The sequence below is a fragment of the Pleurodeles waltl genome, chromosome 5 (genome assembly GCF_031143425.1).
Source record: "Pleurodeles waltl isolate 20211129_DDA chromosome 5, aPleWal1.hap1.20221129, whole genome shotgun sequence".
Lineage (NCBI taxonomy): Eukaryota > Metazoa > Chordata > Amphibia > Caudata > Salamandridae > Pleurodeles > Pleurodeles waltl.
Genome location: NC_090444.1, coordinates 964,792,498 through 964,812,007, shown reverse-complemented (window position 1 = coordinate 964,812,007; position 19,510 = coordinate 964,792,498). Strand labels below are relative to the sequence as shown.

The window sequence follows — 19,510 nt, the reverse complement described above, 5'->3', positions numbered from 1 at the left end:
AGATCTACCGCTTCACCACTATGCTTTCCTACTCCAGTGCTGAAAGTGGGTGGGGCAGCATTTGTCCTCACACTTCTGCTCTGATTTAAGCTGCATGACAGCACGAACGCACCAAAGGTAAGCCTGTCTGCACCCTCCCATTCCTTAACAGCATCAAGGGCCAGAACTTCTGGTCAAATTGCTGCTCATCGGGCCTTATATTAGGTACACTAAGTAAGAGCTGCTGGCCCTCAGTATCTTCAGTAAGAACTCCATGACCATCCCATTTTACCTCAGCCTAGTCTTGAGTCAGGAAAGCTTTGCCTGTAATCAATGTAATTTTACTTTTAATAATGACCTCAAAGCGCACAATTGTTTACCTAATATACAGGATACGGAAGCACTTTATCCTGCTAGGAAAGTTGTAAAGGACAGGCAATTATGTGTGTTATTCAATGTCCATTCTATGATTAAAAATAAATATGAATTGGCTGACCTTATAGAAAATTATCAGCCTGAGATGGTCTTTATTACAGAAATCTGGAATGACCAGACTTCAGCCCGGACTTAGTAGTTGCCGTCCCGGGAGGATATTCTTTACTTAAACTGGACCACCCATATAAACGTGGTAAAGGCCTAGCGGTCATCTACTGCACCCATTCAGAGATGAGATTTGATCGAATCACGAAATTAAAATGTGAAGCACTTGTGTTTAAATATGTAATGTCTGATAATACTAATTGTTATGGCATTCAATTTACCGCCCCCCCAATGGCCCTGAGCCAACTTTCTGTAATCATTAAGTGCTCTTTTGGAAATCTGCTCCGATTTGTCGAATTCTGTGATTCTAGGTGATTTTAATTTTAATTTGGAAGCCCTTACAGATAGGGACACTGAACTTTTAATTGACTACATGTTAAGCTTTGAGGTTACACAAATGGTTTCTATCGCCACCACCTCAGCTGGCCACGTATTTTACGGTATTTTTACTCACAATCCCACATTTACATTTACTTCTGTCTTATCTCCATCTAATATTATTTTACTTAATTTTCTTCTCTGACAATGGACTTGGGTAATGAAGTTAATTGAAGCCACTAAATCTGGGGCGGCCCAATGACCCTTGACCACCTAAAATCCTGCATCTGTTCCCACGGACAATCGCTATACATCTTACCACAGTCTAACATTCTCAAATCTGGATATTTGCCTATAACCTGGAAAAAAGGCCTCAATCATACCTTTAATAAAGAAACTCTCATTAAACCCTCTGGAATTTAGTAGTTATTGCCTTAGCTCACTACTTCCTTTTCCTGCCAAAATAGCGGAGAAAACTATGAAACAGAATTTTCATCTTTCCTTGCTACTAACCAATTGTTTGATTCATCTCAGTATGGTTTTAGTGGCAATCACAGCATGGAATCACATTGATTGTAGTTGCCGAGGGGATAAGAGAGATAATTGACAATGGTGGCAAAGCTGCCCTCATTCTTCTAAATTTGTGGGCAGCTTTTGGCACCATTAACCATAAAGTACTGCTGCTCAAATGGAAAGTATTGGGCCCAGTAATTCCACCCTGACTGTGTTAGGGTATTTTTTAGCCTTCTGGAAATTTTGTCTCCAAGCCGTTTTCTCTTCCAATAGGGGTCCTTCAGGACTCAGCATTAAGCCCCTCACTGTTTAATGTTTATGTTACCCCCCGGCAAAGCTAATACACTTTTTTTTGGGTTCTCTTTAGTGTCATATGCTGTTGACTGCCAGATAGTGGTTTCTGTGACTGTATGGAGGAGGTGGGAAAACGGATGAACAAACATTTCTTAAACTCAACACGGGGAAGACAGAGGTCCTTCCATATGGTGGTCGCAGGATCTAGGAAACTTGTCCTGCCAAGTCAGGAAAATTAAAAATCTTGCAGTCTTTTTGACAACAAGCTTACCTCTACAGACCACATTAATCTTGTCACTTCGCCATATTTCTATTTGTCGAAAATTCGGAAGAAACTGTACCTTTCATCTCCATTGAACTTAGAAAAACGATAATTGTTGCCCTTTTTCTACCTAGAGTTGATTATTGTAATGTTTTATATATGGCTTTACAGAAGCAACTGTTAAAAAAAACTTCAGATTTTGCAAAATGCCGCTGACCGACTGCTGTTAAATATCCCCAAATTTCAGTCTGCCTCTCAGACAATTGTTGATTTACACTGGCTACCGGTGAAAAAATGAGTCATTTTCAAGAGTCTTTGTGCCCTTAAAGCTTTGCGTGACTCTGGACCGGAATACTTAAAGTCAAGTTTCTGCTGGTATGTTCCCAACAGAACACTACGCTCTGCCTTTTCTAAGAACATAAGGGTTCAAAGGTTTAAAAAAGCTCTTAAGGGTGGGAAGAGCTTTTACTGTCTACTAGAAAAGCATGGAACAAGCTACCCTTGCATTTAAGAAACTCAGTCTAACTTCTTCTTCTTTAGGGAATTTGTAAAATTAACTGGTTGAAATTTTTGCTTCTGTGACAGTTCACTAACGCCAAGTCGCCTTTGGGCATTTATGCGCTTCATAAAACTAAACTTAAACTTAAGGAAAATATGTGTTTTATAACAATCAATAGGGTGCATGCATAGGTATATGAAAACAATACTGATAAGCAATGGTTTATAAAGGTTTGGAAAACACTGAGAATCCAGCACTGAATGCACAAAAAACCTAACACTGAAAAAAGGATAGCCTACATATACATAATGATTAGCTCCTTTTACTGATTAAGGAGGCAATATTTTTCATGTAAACACAAAAGCTCTTCTCAAATTTTAATTGTATACAGCTCTTTCTAATGCACTGGCAGAAACGGCTGCAAACTATATGCAACCGTAGACATACTGACTCCATTATATTTTGGATGCCTTACCCCTCTTGATCCCATTTGCAATAAACCCATGCCTTAAGAGATTCCCCATCACGAGAGAAAGGCCTGCATACATAGGGAAAGGAGAAAAGTAACTTGAAAACAATGTATACGTTTTACAGTGTAAACCCTACATTTATAGCACTATTCCAGGAATACTCGGTGTCTACAAGATAGGTACTAATTCAAGTTACACATCTAGTCAGGGAGCATAAGATTAAGTTACCCTGTAAAAATATCGGGAGCTATACAAATCAGTATTTTCTAATAAATGCCTCTACAGCCACCCCCACCACCATTTGTTGGGTACTCTGACATCTTGTGACCTTATCAAAACAACATCTTAGCAGGTTAAAAGGACTCTGAGCGCATGCCATCCCTCCCCTTTGTGCTTGGGCCTATCCATCTCTCTTCCCTTTCACCCCTTGAATCTGGCAATAACAAAATCCAAATTTAGTGAAAAGTAGCATCATGGTACTAGCTAATTGGCAAAGATGGGTATGCGTTGTCAAGGGAAGAGTGACTAAGTACTGCGAGAAAAAGGGCCAATGGACACCAAGAACCACCTCACCAAACGTTTTGTAAGTACTGAAATTCTTATAATGATAGATAATTGATGTACGAATTACAGCACTAAAATAGTTTTAATAATGGCAGATACGTGAATTACACCACAACACTACTGGCTACACAGAATAAACCAGCCCCTGAATACAGGGAAATAATCCAGAAAAGGCAAAACACAAATGTTCTATATACTTTTCAGATAGAAAACAGAATTTGCATTTACGACTATAAATTTAAAATTGAGACAAAAAAAACGAAAACAAGCATAAATACCTTATGCAATAAACTTACAAATAGCCCCTATTTCCAAACATTTCCCACCCTAAAAAATAAACTTTTTTAAAAGAATAGGATGCAAGTATGCATGACACAATACAAAAGGCAAAAGAGGCATTTAAAGCTCTTCTGCTAAATATTAGCCATGGTAGGTGGGAAACAATCCCAAGAAATAACAGGTTTGACAAACCCAGAGACCAATCAAATCTTAAATAGGAAGAGAATGCTCTGTCTCAGTCGACTACAAATGACTCTGTAGAGCAGCGTTTCTCAAACTGTGGGTCGTGATCAGTGGCGGCCTGTATTCTTAGCAGGGAGGGGAGAGGTCCGGGCACACTCACACTCTTTCATTCATTTAAACTTATACGCACCCACACACACGCACTCTCTCTCTCTTTCACACAACAATCACTCCCAAATATTCACGCAACAATGCACGCACCAAACAATAAAAATGAGATCATACTTACCTCCTGCAGGGCGCTCTGCCTCAGTGATCCCAGGAGGGCTGAGACTGCTGCCTTTTCTCACTTCCTAACCTGAGGTCAACCAATGAGGGAAGGCATCAGTCCCTAACTCGTCACAGAATGGGGTGGGGTCAGTGAGACCGCTGACCCCACCACATTCTGTGATGAGGTGTCACTGATTGACACTCGTCCCTGGGCACTTCAGGGCTTGGAGCTGAAGTGCTCAGGCCCGAGGAAATCAGAGATGCTACCCCTCGTCACGAGGGGGAGGGCTTTGAGGTGCTTTGCCAGGCTGAAGAGGTAACACCCACAGGAGCTGTGACTTTTTCAGGCCGGCAAAGTTCAGCTCATGCAGCCAGGAGCATGCGCATTTAGCGCATGTCTAGCTCCTGGCTGTGTGACCTGAAAATAAAGTGTCTGTCAGGCTGATCTTTTCGGAGCCTGACAGACACTCTTTATGGTGGCCAAAAGGTGAGGGGGCATGGCTCCTCAGGCTATTAGGACAGGCCGCAGATGGTTGTGATCCAGTGGCGGGTCAAGAGACGATTTTTGGTGAGTCGTGCAAATCCAAGCTGTAGGAAGCTGTCTCTTTATTTAATATATCAAAATGAGATATATCATGCAAAGAGTCCAGTGGTTCCCTTATTAGTGGACAGGGGCTTGCTCTAGCAAACCAAAGGTATTCTCTTAGAGGGGTAGTGTGGTTGAGCAGTCTTAGTCTTTTCATAGAGGAGTGTTAGACTTCTGCAAAGACACATTCAATAAATGAGACACAAAAATCAATAAGGAGATCCACATCAATTTACAAAAATGTTAAGTATCTTTATATGTGTTTAGGCACCAGAATTCAAAAGTCAACACAGTGCATTTTTCAGACACAACAATGTCATCCTATGGAGGAAAACCAAGTACCGCATACAAGTATAGTACAGCGTCTTACAAGACCAATCTCCTGGACTTAATGTAGGTATTGGGCAAAGGTCAAGGCCACACAACCAGGCCACACTGGACAGCACTGGGCCGGCTTGGTACAAAGGTGTAGTACAGTGCTGAGTGCCCGATTTTAGTCAACTGGGATCTATCCGGTTGAAAAGAGGCTGCCCGTTTGGACTGGAAGTCCAGTTGAGGTGAACCATCAAGTGGGTTCAAACTTTTAGATGCTCGAGGACGTGGTGACACCTTAGGTCCTCTTCTCCGCTCGCCAGGGGCGACCGGTGCAGGTGTCTCTTGAGACGTTGGGTTTTCTCCAAAGGGAGCACTCGCAGTGGAGGGGGCCTGCTGGCAGAGGCTGAAGGCGGCGAACGCGGCGGTGAGTCCATAGCGGGCAAGTCCAAGGTGGGCTTTGTCTCTGGAGGACCAGGGGACCACGCTTGCACCGTTGGTCCTCTTCAAATCGGGCTAGACGGCACTGGTGCACTGGTGCTTTCAGGTGTCGAGTTTTCAGCGGTCCGAAGTCCTTGCAGTTCTCTTGAAGTGCCTGCAAGATGCAGGGAAACACCTCTGCTGTTCCACAGGTGTTCTTGGGTCGTTGACGAAGGCAGGCAGTCCTCCCAGGCTTTTGGAGGCACAACAGCTTGCAGAAGAAAAACACTTTGATGCAAATCAGAGGGAACAGCAGACAGGCCAGCAATGCTGGGGCCAAGTCAGGTGCTTCTTCCTCAATCTTTGCTTTCGTGACTTTTGAATGTCGTCCTTCGTAGGTCAGCAGAAATCTGCTTTTCTGGTACCAGGGGCTCCCCTAAATACTAAATTTAGGGGCATTTAGGGGAATGTAGGTTAGCAGCCAATGGGCCTACTTACGCCTGGTGTCACTACACCCCCTATATGACTACTTCCTGTGGGAAGTGGTCATAACCCTGTCCCGGAATTCCTAATTCTGCTAACATCAAGATGGCAGATTTCTAAATGTTGTGTCCACATCAGGCAGCTCACCTTAGAGCTGGGACTGACCTGAGGGGTGGACACACCTCTCTGAAATATTCAATTTCCCACCTGTCAAGGTGCTAAATGAGGCAGGGGGTCGGCATCTCTCCTTTGAGTTAAGCCAGATATGCCCTGCAAGGGCAGTTGGCTTCTTTGAAGCCCCCTGCCTTAGAATGCAGATTTGTAGGTCAGCCTGTTGGATGGAGTGTGTACACAACTCTCCCAGAGCAGGCTTTGTTTCTGATCGCCCGAGAGCAAAAGCTCTCACGCTTGGGGTCAGAAGCATGTCTGGTGGTGGGTGGCTGGCTAAAACTAGTCAGTCTGCACAGTGATTTTCAGGGGGCACTTCTAAGGTGCCCTCTGGGTGCATGTATTAATAAATCCATCATGGGCATCATTGAGAGTTTATTAACTTCCCTATTTTCAGTGACATCATCATGTTGAAGGGGAACACGTTTTGGCCAGTGTCCAGCACATGTTCTTAAAATGGATACCTTGTTCACTCACTGTGCCTGAAAATCGACAAAGACATAGCAGTGGGGGGCATACCTGCTCTTGCAGACATGTCCTCACATGTAATATAATGAACCCTGCCTTATAGCTGTAAGGCCTGCTGTAGGGGTGACGAAAACATATTGCATGCAGTGTTAGGGGACAGGGCACAGAGGCTGTTTGCCATGTCGTGTTTTCACTTTTAGCTGCACCAAGACACCCAGCCTGTAATCGCAGTCTGTATGTGCTAGGTGAGGGGTCTCTGACGGTGGCATAATACATGCTGCAGCCCTTGGGGGCCCTCATTGATACCCATGCCCCAGGCACCAGGGGTACCATTTACTAGGGACTTACAGGGGGGTGCGGGCTGACTCAACGTACTCTTGCTTCTGTCCAATTACACAGTCAGGGATCTGTTTGCAGACTCCAGGCTCTGCTCGGCCATGACCGTGACCGAGGGGACATCTATCCTCAGTACTGGACAGATTCATTTTGCATAGACTATACACTACATTGCGCAATATATTGCCCACATACCCCACAGAACCAAGGGACTTCCCCCCCACTGTCCCTTATCATTATGGCTTCTGGCAATGTGCATTTAATTTCCAAGTTGTATCACTCATCCTTGCAACTAAGATCCAGTGCGCTGGAAAAGTCTAGGATCGCCAGGGAGAGGGATCTGGGTTGCTTCCTGCCAGACAAACTTCTGTATTATCGCACACAGGTCAAATTGGTATCCAACAACTACGGTCATAAATTGCTACATTTTAAATGTATACACTGCGCATATACTACCCCACTCACTCTCGCTAGACTAGATCCTACATGGTCTCACCAATGTCTAAAGTGCAGGGCCGAAAATCCGATTTTCTGCATTTGACCTGGGCAGTCCTGCTATCTCTGCATACTCGGATGGCATGTACTCTACTCTTTCCCGTATGGTTAATCAGGACCTTATCCCTGATACCGTCCAGGTTTTGTAGGGTATGTGAAACCACTGCCAAAGTCTACTTGGCGCTTCACTGCTATAGCACTACTGCTAACGAAATGCAGGATTGCCTTTTACTGGGGTAGTGCTATCCACCATATGAAGGTGGCCTAGCTAAGGGACCTCACCTATTGTGACACCACCAGTGAACTATAAGCCTCTCTACAACCTCCAGCTTCTCACCCGAAGGATATATGGCAGCCTCTAAGGACATATCGTCAAACCCCGGCAACCGCCCTTCCTATAACGGATAATGGACATTACCCTATTTCAGACCGTTGTCTCCCGCTCCTTTCTGCCCACCTTTAGTGCTCTACATTACGTATATGTATTGAAATTCGTCCAACTTCTCAATGTATCATAATTGGTCTGGGCTATTGTGTCTGATTGAACTGTTGTGCTTTTGCTTTCATTGTTGGCATATTCATACCTTATGTGTTGTCCTTATTCTTATGCATTAAAAAAATCTAAAATAAAGGTTTAAAAAAAAGAAAATCAATAAAAAAAAAAAAAATCAATAAGATGGCTTTAATCTCTGGATTTATCGTGTCCGTTTTCATGTGCTTCAGAGACCGAGGCCAAATGGAGGCTGTATCTTCTGAAAAATTGCGGCTTATGTTTTATTAATATGGGATGGGTGTTCAAAAACTTTGCAGTCAGAGAAAGAAAAGTAAAGTGAAATATGTAACAATCATACTGGGGTAAAGGGTATGCGAAATTAAAGGCTATAGGATATATAGTTTTGTAACACAACAAAGTATAAATAACTGTAAATTAACTTTACACATTTAGCAGTTAAGAAAGCAAAAATTAGGCACTTTTTTTTGCAATTGTGAAGACTGCTGGAAACAAAGATTTTAATAGGAGCAAAATAATTAAGTCACTTTAGTTGGTGATGCAGAGATGATAAATATTCACTGAAAACCTAATTACACATTTTAACATTTGTAACTGTATCAAATTTAGTGACCATTTCAATGGAAAATGTTCCGTCTGTAAGGACGATGCGCCACCACAAGACGCTTTAGTTACGTTAAAAAAAACGCCCAACTCGTGTACATTAAAGCGAGGTGGGTCACGAACATTTGTCATTGTAAAATTTGGGCCTGAGTTCTAAAAAGTTTATGAAACACTGTTGAAGGGTGAATCTTTCAGCAATATTTTTTGTGTGTGTAGCATAAAGAAAAAAACAGTCATTAGCAAGACGCTCCATAGTCATCATGTGTAACTAAAATTCTGCGTAACTAATATTATATCAATTCAAAATATTACAGTGGAAGCAGCAATTTCCATAAGATAAAGTTTATCAGTAGTAACACAATAGATAAAGCTAGTCAAGCTTCCAAAGGTACCATTGAATTACAATATAACCACTTTAGTGCACCTCAAACAGCACCTCATTCTTATGCCCATCATTCAAGATAGCGCACAGTAAAACAGAGAAGCTCATTAAATACTTACAGATAAGCAACAATGCAGCGTCTGTTTCGCAGCAAGCAACAGTGACGAAATTTAATTGTTGGAATCAGGTCACTTCGCCCTTCTGACTTGGCTTCATTGCTGGAAGAGGGAAAAAGGACAGGTTCAGCCTTTACAAAGTCTCAATTTTTAGGTGCAAGCCTTCCAGACAGCAGAACTGTCTAGTTGCAAAGACATATTGAGGACTTGCTGAAAGGGTAGCTAGAAAGACATTTCACCCATTGCTTACCATTGGCTTTGTGTTTTGTTATTCACAGTTGCTTGCTTTCTACTTGTTGGCTCTAGTTGATTTAGCCCGTCCAGCGTATCCCTCCCCTGCAGCATAGCCTTTTTATCACTTCTCTGAATGGCTTCTTATAGTGTTCCAAGAGTGCTTGCTTTTTGGGCACTCTTTTTTCCTATTTCCTGAACCACTCCATGAGACAGCATGTTTTATCCAGCTGTCTTCCTTGTATGCTTCTTTATGCCACTCCAATGCAGTTAAGCAACGTACAGAACATAAAATGAGAATGTTTGCTAATATTCAGAATTTGTACACTTCTGCCATACTGAGTGAGCACATTAAGCATTTAAATGCTTCAACAATTAATTTGTTGCTCCTCCTCTGTACACAATCTTTGGTGTCCGGTCACCAAACTGTTTTTTCAAAATTACCATCATGCTTCACTGGCCTTGGGGGGTTTGTCTCACAGAGTCCAACCCCTCTTGGCATACCTTAGCATTCGCAGCCTGAGTGATCCAGGAAAAGTATAAATCAGAGCCACCTCTCCAAAGGCCAGAGCACAACACCTAAGCTGATGTACAGGAAAACAGACAGTAGCTCTTGGTTTGTTACGGAAGTGAGTGCAGGATCGAAGGGATGTCACCGACTGAGACCTGCAGGGGAGTAAAGCTGCTGTGCTGGGATGTGCCACCACTGTCACACTGCCATTATAGCAACCCTTCTGATAAGCGTCCGTTGTATAACGTTTCCCTAATGTGAGGGAACAGTAAAATACAAGAAGCAATGTGCGTATTTGTTTCAAGCACAAATATAAAGACTATAAATATTATCAAAAGGTTATATCAAGACTATAAAAGAATCCCCTAGACAGAAGCCATACTTAAAAACATCGACTGTTTGTTATAATAGTAAACTGGTCATATGTTATATTAATACCCATTTTAAATTTAACAACACTCAGTTTAAGCATCTTAGAAACAAGAAAGAATCAGTTTGTTTTACTCCTGATCTCCTGATCACAGCACGTCTCAGAACGAGCGTTTCAGCCATCACAAAATCATGCTGTCTTCCATCAATTTAAAAAAAAAAAAATTATATAAAGGGCCGCGCACTGTGAAAGCGTCACCTGTTACCAAGGGGGCAGGAGCCCTTTAACCGGACTCGGCGCTCCCGCTCTCGCGGGCCGTGCACTGGGAAAGCGTCACCTGTTACCAAGGGGGCAGGAGCCCTTTAACCGGACTCGGCACTCCCGCTCTCGCGGGCCGCGCACTGGGAAAGCGTCACCTGTTACCAAGGGGGCAGGAGCCCTTTAACTGGACTCGGCGCTCCCGCTCTCACGGGCCGCGCACTGGGAAAGCATCACCTGTTACCAAGGGGGCAAGAGCCCTTTAACCGGACTCGGCGCTCCCGCTTTCGCGGGACGCGCGCTGGCGGGCCTGTCTTCGCCCGAAAGAGGCTGGGCTGGGCCACCCCTCTTTCATTTACAGTAAGGAGTGCCTGCTCAAACGTATTTGTAATTCCCGGTGCACAATCTGGAGTCTCTTTTTGCCCTTAGAGGGCTCTTAAAAGCCTAATAAGTATTATCTTGTTTGTTGCCACGCTGCTGCATTGTTCTCATTATTGTTGATTTGGGCAGGAAAAAAGGAGCCCTATCTGGGCCTCGGGGGGGGGGGGTGGAGGCAGCAGCAGACAGGGTTATGGCGCCACTACATTAGACTCCATTCTTGCAAGAGCCGTTGGGGTTGTTACAAAAGAAATTGATTTGGCAGAGAGGAGGCTATCCATGGAATTGGAAGATTGGCACCAGGCCCAGATAATAGTCCTCGTGAGGCCGCGGTTGTGGAGGTGGATTATCTGGGTGTGGGGCAAGGTGCTGGTATGGTTGACGCTGAGCCTCTCCAGGTTGAGCCAATAGAGTTAACAGAGGATCCTGGGCGCCATGGCCCCTCCAGAAGAAGTAAAAGACTTTTACTGTCCTCTCCCTCGGCCTGCCCTGTGGAAAATTGTAGCCCTCCCCCGAGGAAAAAAAAAGCCTTAAAAAACTGATACCAAAGACCAGAACACCTCTCCTGGAGCGCCCTAAGGATGCGAGAAGTGATTTTGCACCTGGTCAGTACCTGGGGTACGATACAAGTAATATATTGACTAAAATTTCGGGAGATTATTCAGGAGCTTCTGTCTCCCGTGGTGGCGAAACTATCTGCCATAGAAAAAACAGTATCCCTGATTTGTGCGCAAGGAAGTCAGGGTGTAGGTAGATGTGTGGCCTCGACGAGGCAACTCTGCGCCAGTAAGGAGTTGATCCTCCCAGAGGTAGCCGCAGGACCCTTGGGGCCCATGGAAAAATCAACTTATCTATTGGTGAATCCTGTAAATACTGAGGGGCTTGATGCCTGTGCTGAAACTGCTCCGACTGCACCAACCGCTTTATTGAGGACAGAGAGGACAGTTAATATGTTTAGCTGCAGTAGGCAGCCTGATACGGATTCTGTGGCAGCTGGGGGGGATGGCCAACTGCTGTCTGGAAATGACAATATGAACCCGCTAACGGCCAGGCCTTCCTTTGCCTGTTTGGACCTCCCCCCTGCGTGTGCCCCTTATGTGGTAGTGCTGACGAATGTCCCTGCTCTTGTTTCTGGGGCTACTGAGTCTACAAACCAACTCATAAATAAGGTTGGCCATTGGCTGAGCAAAAATTGAGATTTTTCATGTAAGGACTTTAAGGATATCCTGTTTGCTAGAAGAATTGGGTGGGTCGGTCCTAAAAATAAGGTGGGGAAGGACGACTGTATTATTATAAATGTCAGATATCCCGCCCTGACTAAAAGGCTTCTTTCTAGCCATCGCTCTCCTGTCCCTAATGCAGGTTCTATGGGTATGGTGCCCTTGGGCTATTTTTATGATCACATGCAAGTGTGTACTGGGGTCTCTTTTGGCTCTGGTAGGAATCTCCCCCTGGGTCAATTCAGTCTGCAGGCAAATAGTAGAAGAACCAAAAGCAACCTATCCCTGGAAGGGGTGGATTGACAATGCGCCAAGGCGGTGGCTATACAAGAAGAGGTGCCCCCACAGTGTAATCTTATCTCATGGAATATTGCGGGCTATGACGCTAAGTTGTCTGATCAAGCATGGGTTGGGTGTGTGGCTAAATATGATGTTATCATGCTTCAGGAAACTTGGTCGGCGGGGCTGGCTGTGTGGGATGGGTATGACAGATTTGCAATTCCAGCTGTACAGTCTCTTGGTGGTCGCTCGAAAGGTGGCCTGGTTACTCTAATTCGCCTCTCTAAGATAGTGGGTGCTTTCCAAATTAACTGTAACCATCAAGGTATATTGCTGGTATGGGTACTCTTCTCCAATCATTTTAATATACTATTGGTCAACTTTTATAATGCTGTATGGGATGTGGGGTGCCAAATTGGGGCCCTGTTCTCCGTCCTTAAGATTATGAAATATAGAATGGAGAAGGTGGGATTGGAATTTCGTGCCATCATCTCTGGGGACTTTAATGCCAAGTTCGGCCGGTCCAGTACTGTGGTTAATCCCTTCATCCGTGACTGCGAGGACTTTTCAGCGCAGGGTCCGCAGGACTCTAGAGGCAGAGATCTACTAAAGGAACTCGGGGAGATGGGCCTCTTGAATTTCTATGACATTGAAGCAGTAGGCACTCACCAACTTCCAACCTATGTCGGCAGAGGGTCTGGATCCACCATCGACTATATTTTTGTATCCCCCCCTGTGAGGGACCTGGTGATTGGGGGTAAAGTGTTAGGCGAGTGCTTTAGCGATCATAATCCCCTTATATTGTCCTTTAAACTCCCTGGGGCCCTACGCTTTCTAGGACGAGGCAGGCCTGTAACGGTGGTGACAAAGGACCAGGGTAGGCGGCTTGGGTGGAAGCAAGTAGACCCCCAAAAAGTTGTACGAAGGGTTGTGGGGGATAACTTACATCTATTTATGGAAATACTCCTGACAGAAGCGCCAAATCCCACAACTGTTATAGATGCGATAACAGCAGTAAATGCAGCAGTCAGAGACTGCCTCTTTTTAGTAGGTAGCCACCCTAATAAACGTAAATGTGGCTGGTACGACAAAGCCTGCTATGATGCAAGGGTAAATTTAAAGATGGCTACCAAGACTCACCCCAGAGACTGGGTTCTCGTAAAAGAAGCCAGAATAAGGTATAAAAGGACCCTGAGGGATAGTAAGCTAAAATATAAAGATAAAGCCTGGGAAGAGTTAGAGCGTGCTACAGCCTTGAAGGACCCTGGCCTGTTTTGGAAGGTGGTGAATAGAGGTTCCTTTGAAACAGAAACCTCTGAAGGCCTTGGATGTAATATAGCCCCGGAGGCCTGGGTAACTCATTTCTGTAGTATATTTGAGGGTACCCCCCTAAGAAATATGCGGGAGAGTGTGTATGATGTGGCTCCTAACCTAGCAATCAGATTCTCACTACAGGAGGTTATGGATGCGATACAGAGATGCGCGCATAATAAAGCTCCGGGCCCGGACTCGATCCCGATGGACTTGTATAAAGCGAACCCTCAGTTATGGGCACCCGTTCTCCTAAATGTCCTCAATGCAGCCGTTACTGTGGGCATTCCTGCCTCTTGGAGACTGGCATGCATAGTCCCAGTGTTTAAAAAGGGTGATCGTAATGATCCTAAGTCTTATCGCCCTATTTCACTCCTGGATTCCTCTGTGAAGATTCTGGGATGGATTATCCTAGGCCGTCTGGAGGCTTGGATGATAGGAAATTATATTTTAAGTCGGGAACGGTATGGCTTCAGGGAAGGCCTCGGCACGCAAGAACAATGTCTTAATTTACTGATGATAATCAACAAATACACGCGGGCCAGGAAAGGCACCCTTTATCTTGCTTTTATGGACCTTAGCTGTGCTTTTGATAAAGTGAACCGGTCTTTATTATGGGAGAGGCTAATTCAGTCAGGGTTGGACCCTAATATTGTAGAGCTTCTCCAATATCTCCATTCAGGGACAGTCGCACATGTGAGGGTGGGCCCAAATGGGGAATGCTCGGAGGCATTTAAGCTTTCAAGGGGTGTGCGCCAGGGGTGTGTTTTGGCCCCTACCTTGTTCCTTCTATACACAAATGGACTGTCCGATTTTCTGATGGACAACTGCAGGGATGTCCCGAAGGTGAAGGGTATTGATATCCCTGTGCTGACGTATGCGGATGACGCGGTCCTCATGGCCCGCACGATGAATGGTCTCCGAGAATTAGTTAGAGCTTATGTTGTTTTTATGTCAGCTTTGGGACTGGAGGTCAATTTTAAGAAGTCGCACTTTATGGTTTGTGGTAAACCTATGAGTAGGGTGGGGGAGCTAAGGGTGGAGGATCAAGTCATTAGCAGAGTCCATGAGTTCCCATACTTAGGGGTCATTTTTGATGAGAAAGGATCTTGGAAACCCTGTATTGCTAGAAGGATTGCGCTTTTTCATGCAACAGTAGGTGCAACCTTTGACTTTGCGGTTAGGGTAGGTAGCAAACCTATCAAACCCCTGCTTGAAATCTATAGGCGGAAATGCCTACCTGTCCTTCTGTATGGGTCGGCACTTTGGGGGTTTAGGGATATCCGAGCCCTTATGGTGGAAGAAAATCGTTTTTGTAGAAGGCTTCTGGGTGTTGGACAAAATATTCCTGGATTTTGCCTTCACCTGGAACTGGACCTTGAGTATGTACAGGACACTACCCAGCTGGCTCCCCTTCTGTTATGGATCTCAGTTTGGAGTAATGAACATGCCACTCTTAATAGGGATATCCTAAGGGATTGTTTGGCCTGCGACAATGTAAAGCATATTGCCTGGCTGTCGCACATAAGGAAGATGGCACATGAACTGGGGCGGCCTGAATTGTTTGATTATCCCGAGGACCTGACTAGCTACGATAAGAAATGGGTTAAAGATCATTTTCAGAGAATCCAGGATACCAAGAGGGAGGGGGAGGCTCTAAGGAAAAAATCGATCAGGGAATTTACTATGCTAAAGATGTGGGTGGGTCCCGAGCGATATCTCTTAGAAATCAAGGATGTGAGGGAAAGGTCTCTCATAACTCGATTTCGCTTGGGGATCATTAGAAGTAATTTGTGCTTCCCCCTAGGTCAGTATGGGGAGAAATGTATTAGACCTTGCCCCTGTGATGGGGTGTCCCTTCAGACCTTGAGCCATTTTACACTGTTCTGTGTCTTTTATGCACCATTTAGAACCCGATTTCTACTACCGCTCCTTAGGCCCAAGGGTTTTGTGCAATACCGTCCTGCTTTCATGTGGCTACAAATGGCCTCAGATGTACTGGTATGGAAGGGCCTGGGATCATTCCTGAAGGGAGCTACTACTTGGCGCAAAAATGTAGAATTTTTAGAATCATTTTACTTACTTTTTCTAGTTTTTATGAATGAGGTTTTAATCTTCTTTTGTTCTTTATTTTTATATATTGTATATATATATATATATATTTATATGTATATGTTTTTATGATGGGTGCTTTTATTATACATGGTTCTTATTGGTATTTTTATAATGTTTTGGTGATTATCTGTTGTAATGGATGAATTTTTTTATACCGAATAAAGCTTCTTCTTCTATATAAGAACCAAGCCATTTGTAGTGTATGTGCATGACAACCTGGACTCACTGAGGGGCATTCGGTCCGTGAGCTGTTGGCTGGTACTGCGAGTGCCTTAACAAGTAAACAAACTTTATTTAAAAATAAATCACAGCATGCAATTGGTGGTATCAAGTCAACCATAGTACATAATCAGAGAACAAAAACAGTTTTAATGTTTGGGCCACATCTGTCTTACTTTGTGATGCAAATGCCATAATTCTTTCTATGCCCACGGAATGACATTCTTACATATGAAAAAGGGAAAATCTCATTGCAGTAGTAACAAAAGATGTCCGGCATTACAAGGACATTAACTAGCACTTTTACTTCTTAAGCTAAAAAAATGCATTACAAACCTCGGATAAAATACTTGCTTGAGCATACCCATGCTTGAAGTGATGCGTAAACTAAGGCTTTGACTTAGATCACAAGATTTGACTTTCCCACCCTTGTGCTCCTGAACTTAGTTCAATGCATGAACGCTTGAGTGTGAAAGTACAGGTTGTTTTAGTCCCACACAAACTCACAACACGTGGTGTGCGGGCTTTCTGGGTTACTAACAGTCCCTCAAAAAAGGGGTCAGAGACGCAGTGGCAATTCAAACCCAATTTCGTTTTTTAGAACATCACACACAAGATCAGCACTAAAAGAAAAGAGACTTTATATTTAAAAGTGTTTTATTTCAAAAGTCTCATCCTGTTGCTTTGCAGATGTAAAATAACTACACAGATTATTAAAACAGCACTGATTCATGTCACTAGCGAGAATAATATGAACGCGTATAAGAGATGAAATGTAATTTGGCAAACTAACCCTAGAGACCACTGTCATGTGCTATACTATGAGAGCATGGCACAACATAACTTTCAACTAGAGTTTCTTAGGATTCAGCGCACTGCATACCTGTTTACAGCAAGAAGCTGTAATTATCAGTAGCTGGGAGAGAGTCTTCCCTTGAATGGAAAACAATCATCAGCAGGGATCAGCTCCTCTCCACTCAGACTTGGCTCAGTATCAGCTTTCAGCGTAGGATGGGATGCTGCAGCAGTACGCCAATTTGTGGTCTCAATCAGGATCTCTGGCAGTATCTTATGCGATAATCTCGGGTGAAGGACCTCTCGAATCCAATGGCCAGTTGATGAATCTTTTATACTGACTTTTTAAATGTTTTTATTTGACATTTTATGCAAACACTGCAAAACACCCATTCAGGCACAAACATAGAACCGACAGAATGAGTAAAGCACAACCGGTTGGCTCCATACAAAACAACATAATTAAGTTTAGTGCCAAGAAGATCTCCCCGCCCAAGAAGGGCTGATCTCCTTTACCTCCAGCTTATCCGTCTCTCCTGCCTGTTGAACTTGTTCTCCTACTTTTATCTTCCCCATCCAAAACACTGTATTAGTCCCTCCAGGGTCCCCAGTTCTTATAGCTTTATATGTGACTTATTCTGCTTTCATATAGAGGTCCATCCCTGCCTTCCCTTCTTTCATTGTGGGTGTCTCCGTAGCACCCCGGTACTTTGCCATGTCTCTCTTGGCCACTACAAGTCCCAGATTGCTAAAGAGGAGCTTAGGTCGCAGGAGGTCAATATCAGTTGGGTTACTCAGAAGCACAAATGTGGGATCCAGAGGAATTGTGGCTCCCACTATCTTCCCCAAAGTCTTTAGGATTTTGAACCAGTAGGGTTGGATTCAAGAAAATTCCTATAAAGTGTGTACAAACATCCCTCTCTGTGTTGCACACCTCAGACATTCAGGTGTAACAGCCCTCCCACATCTATGTAGTCTTACTCTGTCATAGTAAGCTCTGTGAAGAACTTTATACTGAACCAGTTTTAGGCAGGATTTGATCTCCCTCCCTCCGGTACATCAATGCCGCCTCCCAATCAATATCGTCCAGTCAGTGTTCCTAGATCCCGTTCCCACCTGTCTCTTAGGCCTCCCAGCTTGTCTGGGATATTATAATTAATGGTCCTGTGCGTCCAGGAAACTGCTTTTGACACCAGTTTCCCCATCAGCAGCCCCGCTTGCAGTGATGTATGCTGGGGGGGGGAGACACCTCCAACCTCTTTGCATTCCAGGCAAATGCAAATTGCATGTACTTGTATTGTTGTGTGCTTGACATTCAATGCTCTTTTTGCATGACTTTAGTTCTCCATTGTCTATCATGCCCCTCAACTGGAAAATCCCAAGTGTGTACCAGGATCCAAAATCTTTAAGTTTCCCAATTTCCTAAAACTGTGAACCTTCCCACAGGATAGGTTCTCTTGTGTGTTTTGCATACCACCCTGTTCTTGTGCTGGTTTTCTTCCAGGCCTCTATTAACAGTTGTGTGGGTAGCGGCAGCCTCTGGGTGCCCTTTCCACCATAAAGTTAGTGAAGGAATTATATGCTATCAAACTGACTTTTTTCTAGTAGGTATGTGGGGTGATCACCCGGACCGTATTTCCAGCCATTTATCACAATAAGGTGTGCTGCCCAGTGATAGGCCCTCGCATCCAGGACAGCGATCCCCCCATTGTAGGAATTTCTCTGCAGGCATAGAAATGCGCGGGTGTTTCCTATTTGATAGGAATTTGCAAGTCTCTCCCTCTAATCTGGTGAAAATTTCCTCCAGGACCCTCACATATGTATTCTGTAGGGTATATAGTAATTTTGGCAGGGTCATCATCTTGTATAGTGCCGCCGTGCCCAGCAGTGTTAAGGGCAGAGTAGACCACCGTTCCATATCCTTGTGGGCATTTGCCATGACTGTCTTAATGTTCCAATCTAATGATCGTCCCTGCTATATTGTCACATAGATCCCCAGGTATCTAAATCCCTCCTCCACCATCCTCAGATTAGAAGGGAGTTCTAACTGTCCCATCTCCCCCCTCACCAGGTATAAGCTTGATTTGGACCAATTAATTTTGTAACTGGAGTACTCGCTAAATTGTTCAAAGGTATGCAATATCTGAGGGAGTAACTCCCTGGGATTGGTAATATACAACAGTACATCATCTGCGTATAGCAATATCTCTGTACATCCTCCCCTCTTCCTTCTTGCATTTGGAAGCCCGATATGCCAGAGTGGGATCAGACACTGCATGCCAGGGGTTCTACCACCAGGGTGAACAACAGAGGTGAGAGGGGACAGCCCTGCAGCGTCCCTCTCGCTATGAGAAATTCAGTGGATGTGACCCTGTTCACACTAACCATTGCCACAGAGGACGTGAATAGCAGGGTTATCCAGACCATAAATTGGGTTCCGAACCTCCAACACCTGCCTCATGTACTGGCAGTTAACCTTATTGAACACCTTCTTGGTGCCTAGTGACAAGACCATGTGAGATGTCTGCCTCTGGTTCACTTTGGCCAGCCAGTTGTGCAGCCTACGGAGATTGAGCCTTGTGGACCTCTTCGGCATAAAGCCCGACTGGTCCTGGTAAACCAGTGGGGCCATCACCTGTATCAATTGTGCTGTCAGTATTGTTGCTAAAATGTTTGTCTCTATGTTCAGGAGAGATAAGGGTGGTAAAAACTGCACTCCGCAAAGGGTTTCCCCTCTTTTGGGATAACCACTATCTTTGCTTGTCTCAGGTC

The 19,510-nt window shown here is 44.3% G+C and overlaps 1 protein-coding gene across 1 annotated transcript in view; it reads right to left on the bottom strand.

The window, feature by feature from the left end:
• The window catches only part of GINS1 (GINS complex subunit 1), a 328,575-nt gene that overhangs the window by 201,492 nt on the left and 107,573 nt on the right, over positions 1-19,510 (bottom strand). Inside the window, exon 3 of the mRNA XM_069235089.1 lies at positions 9,055-9,153. Coding sequence (XP_069091190.1) covers positions 9,055-9,153 — 99 coding nt within the window. The remainder of the gene's footprint in view (positions 1-9,054; positions 9,154-19,510) is intronic.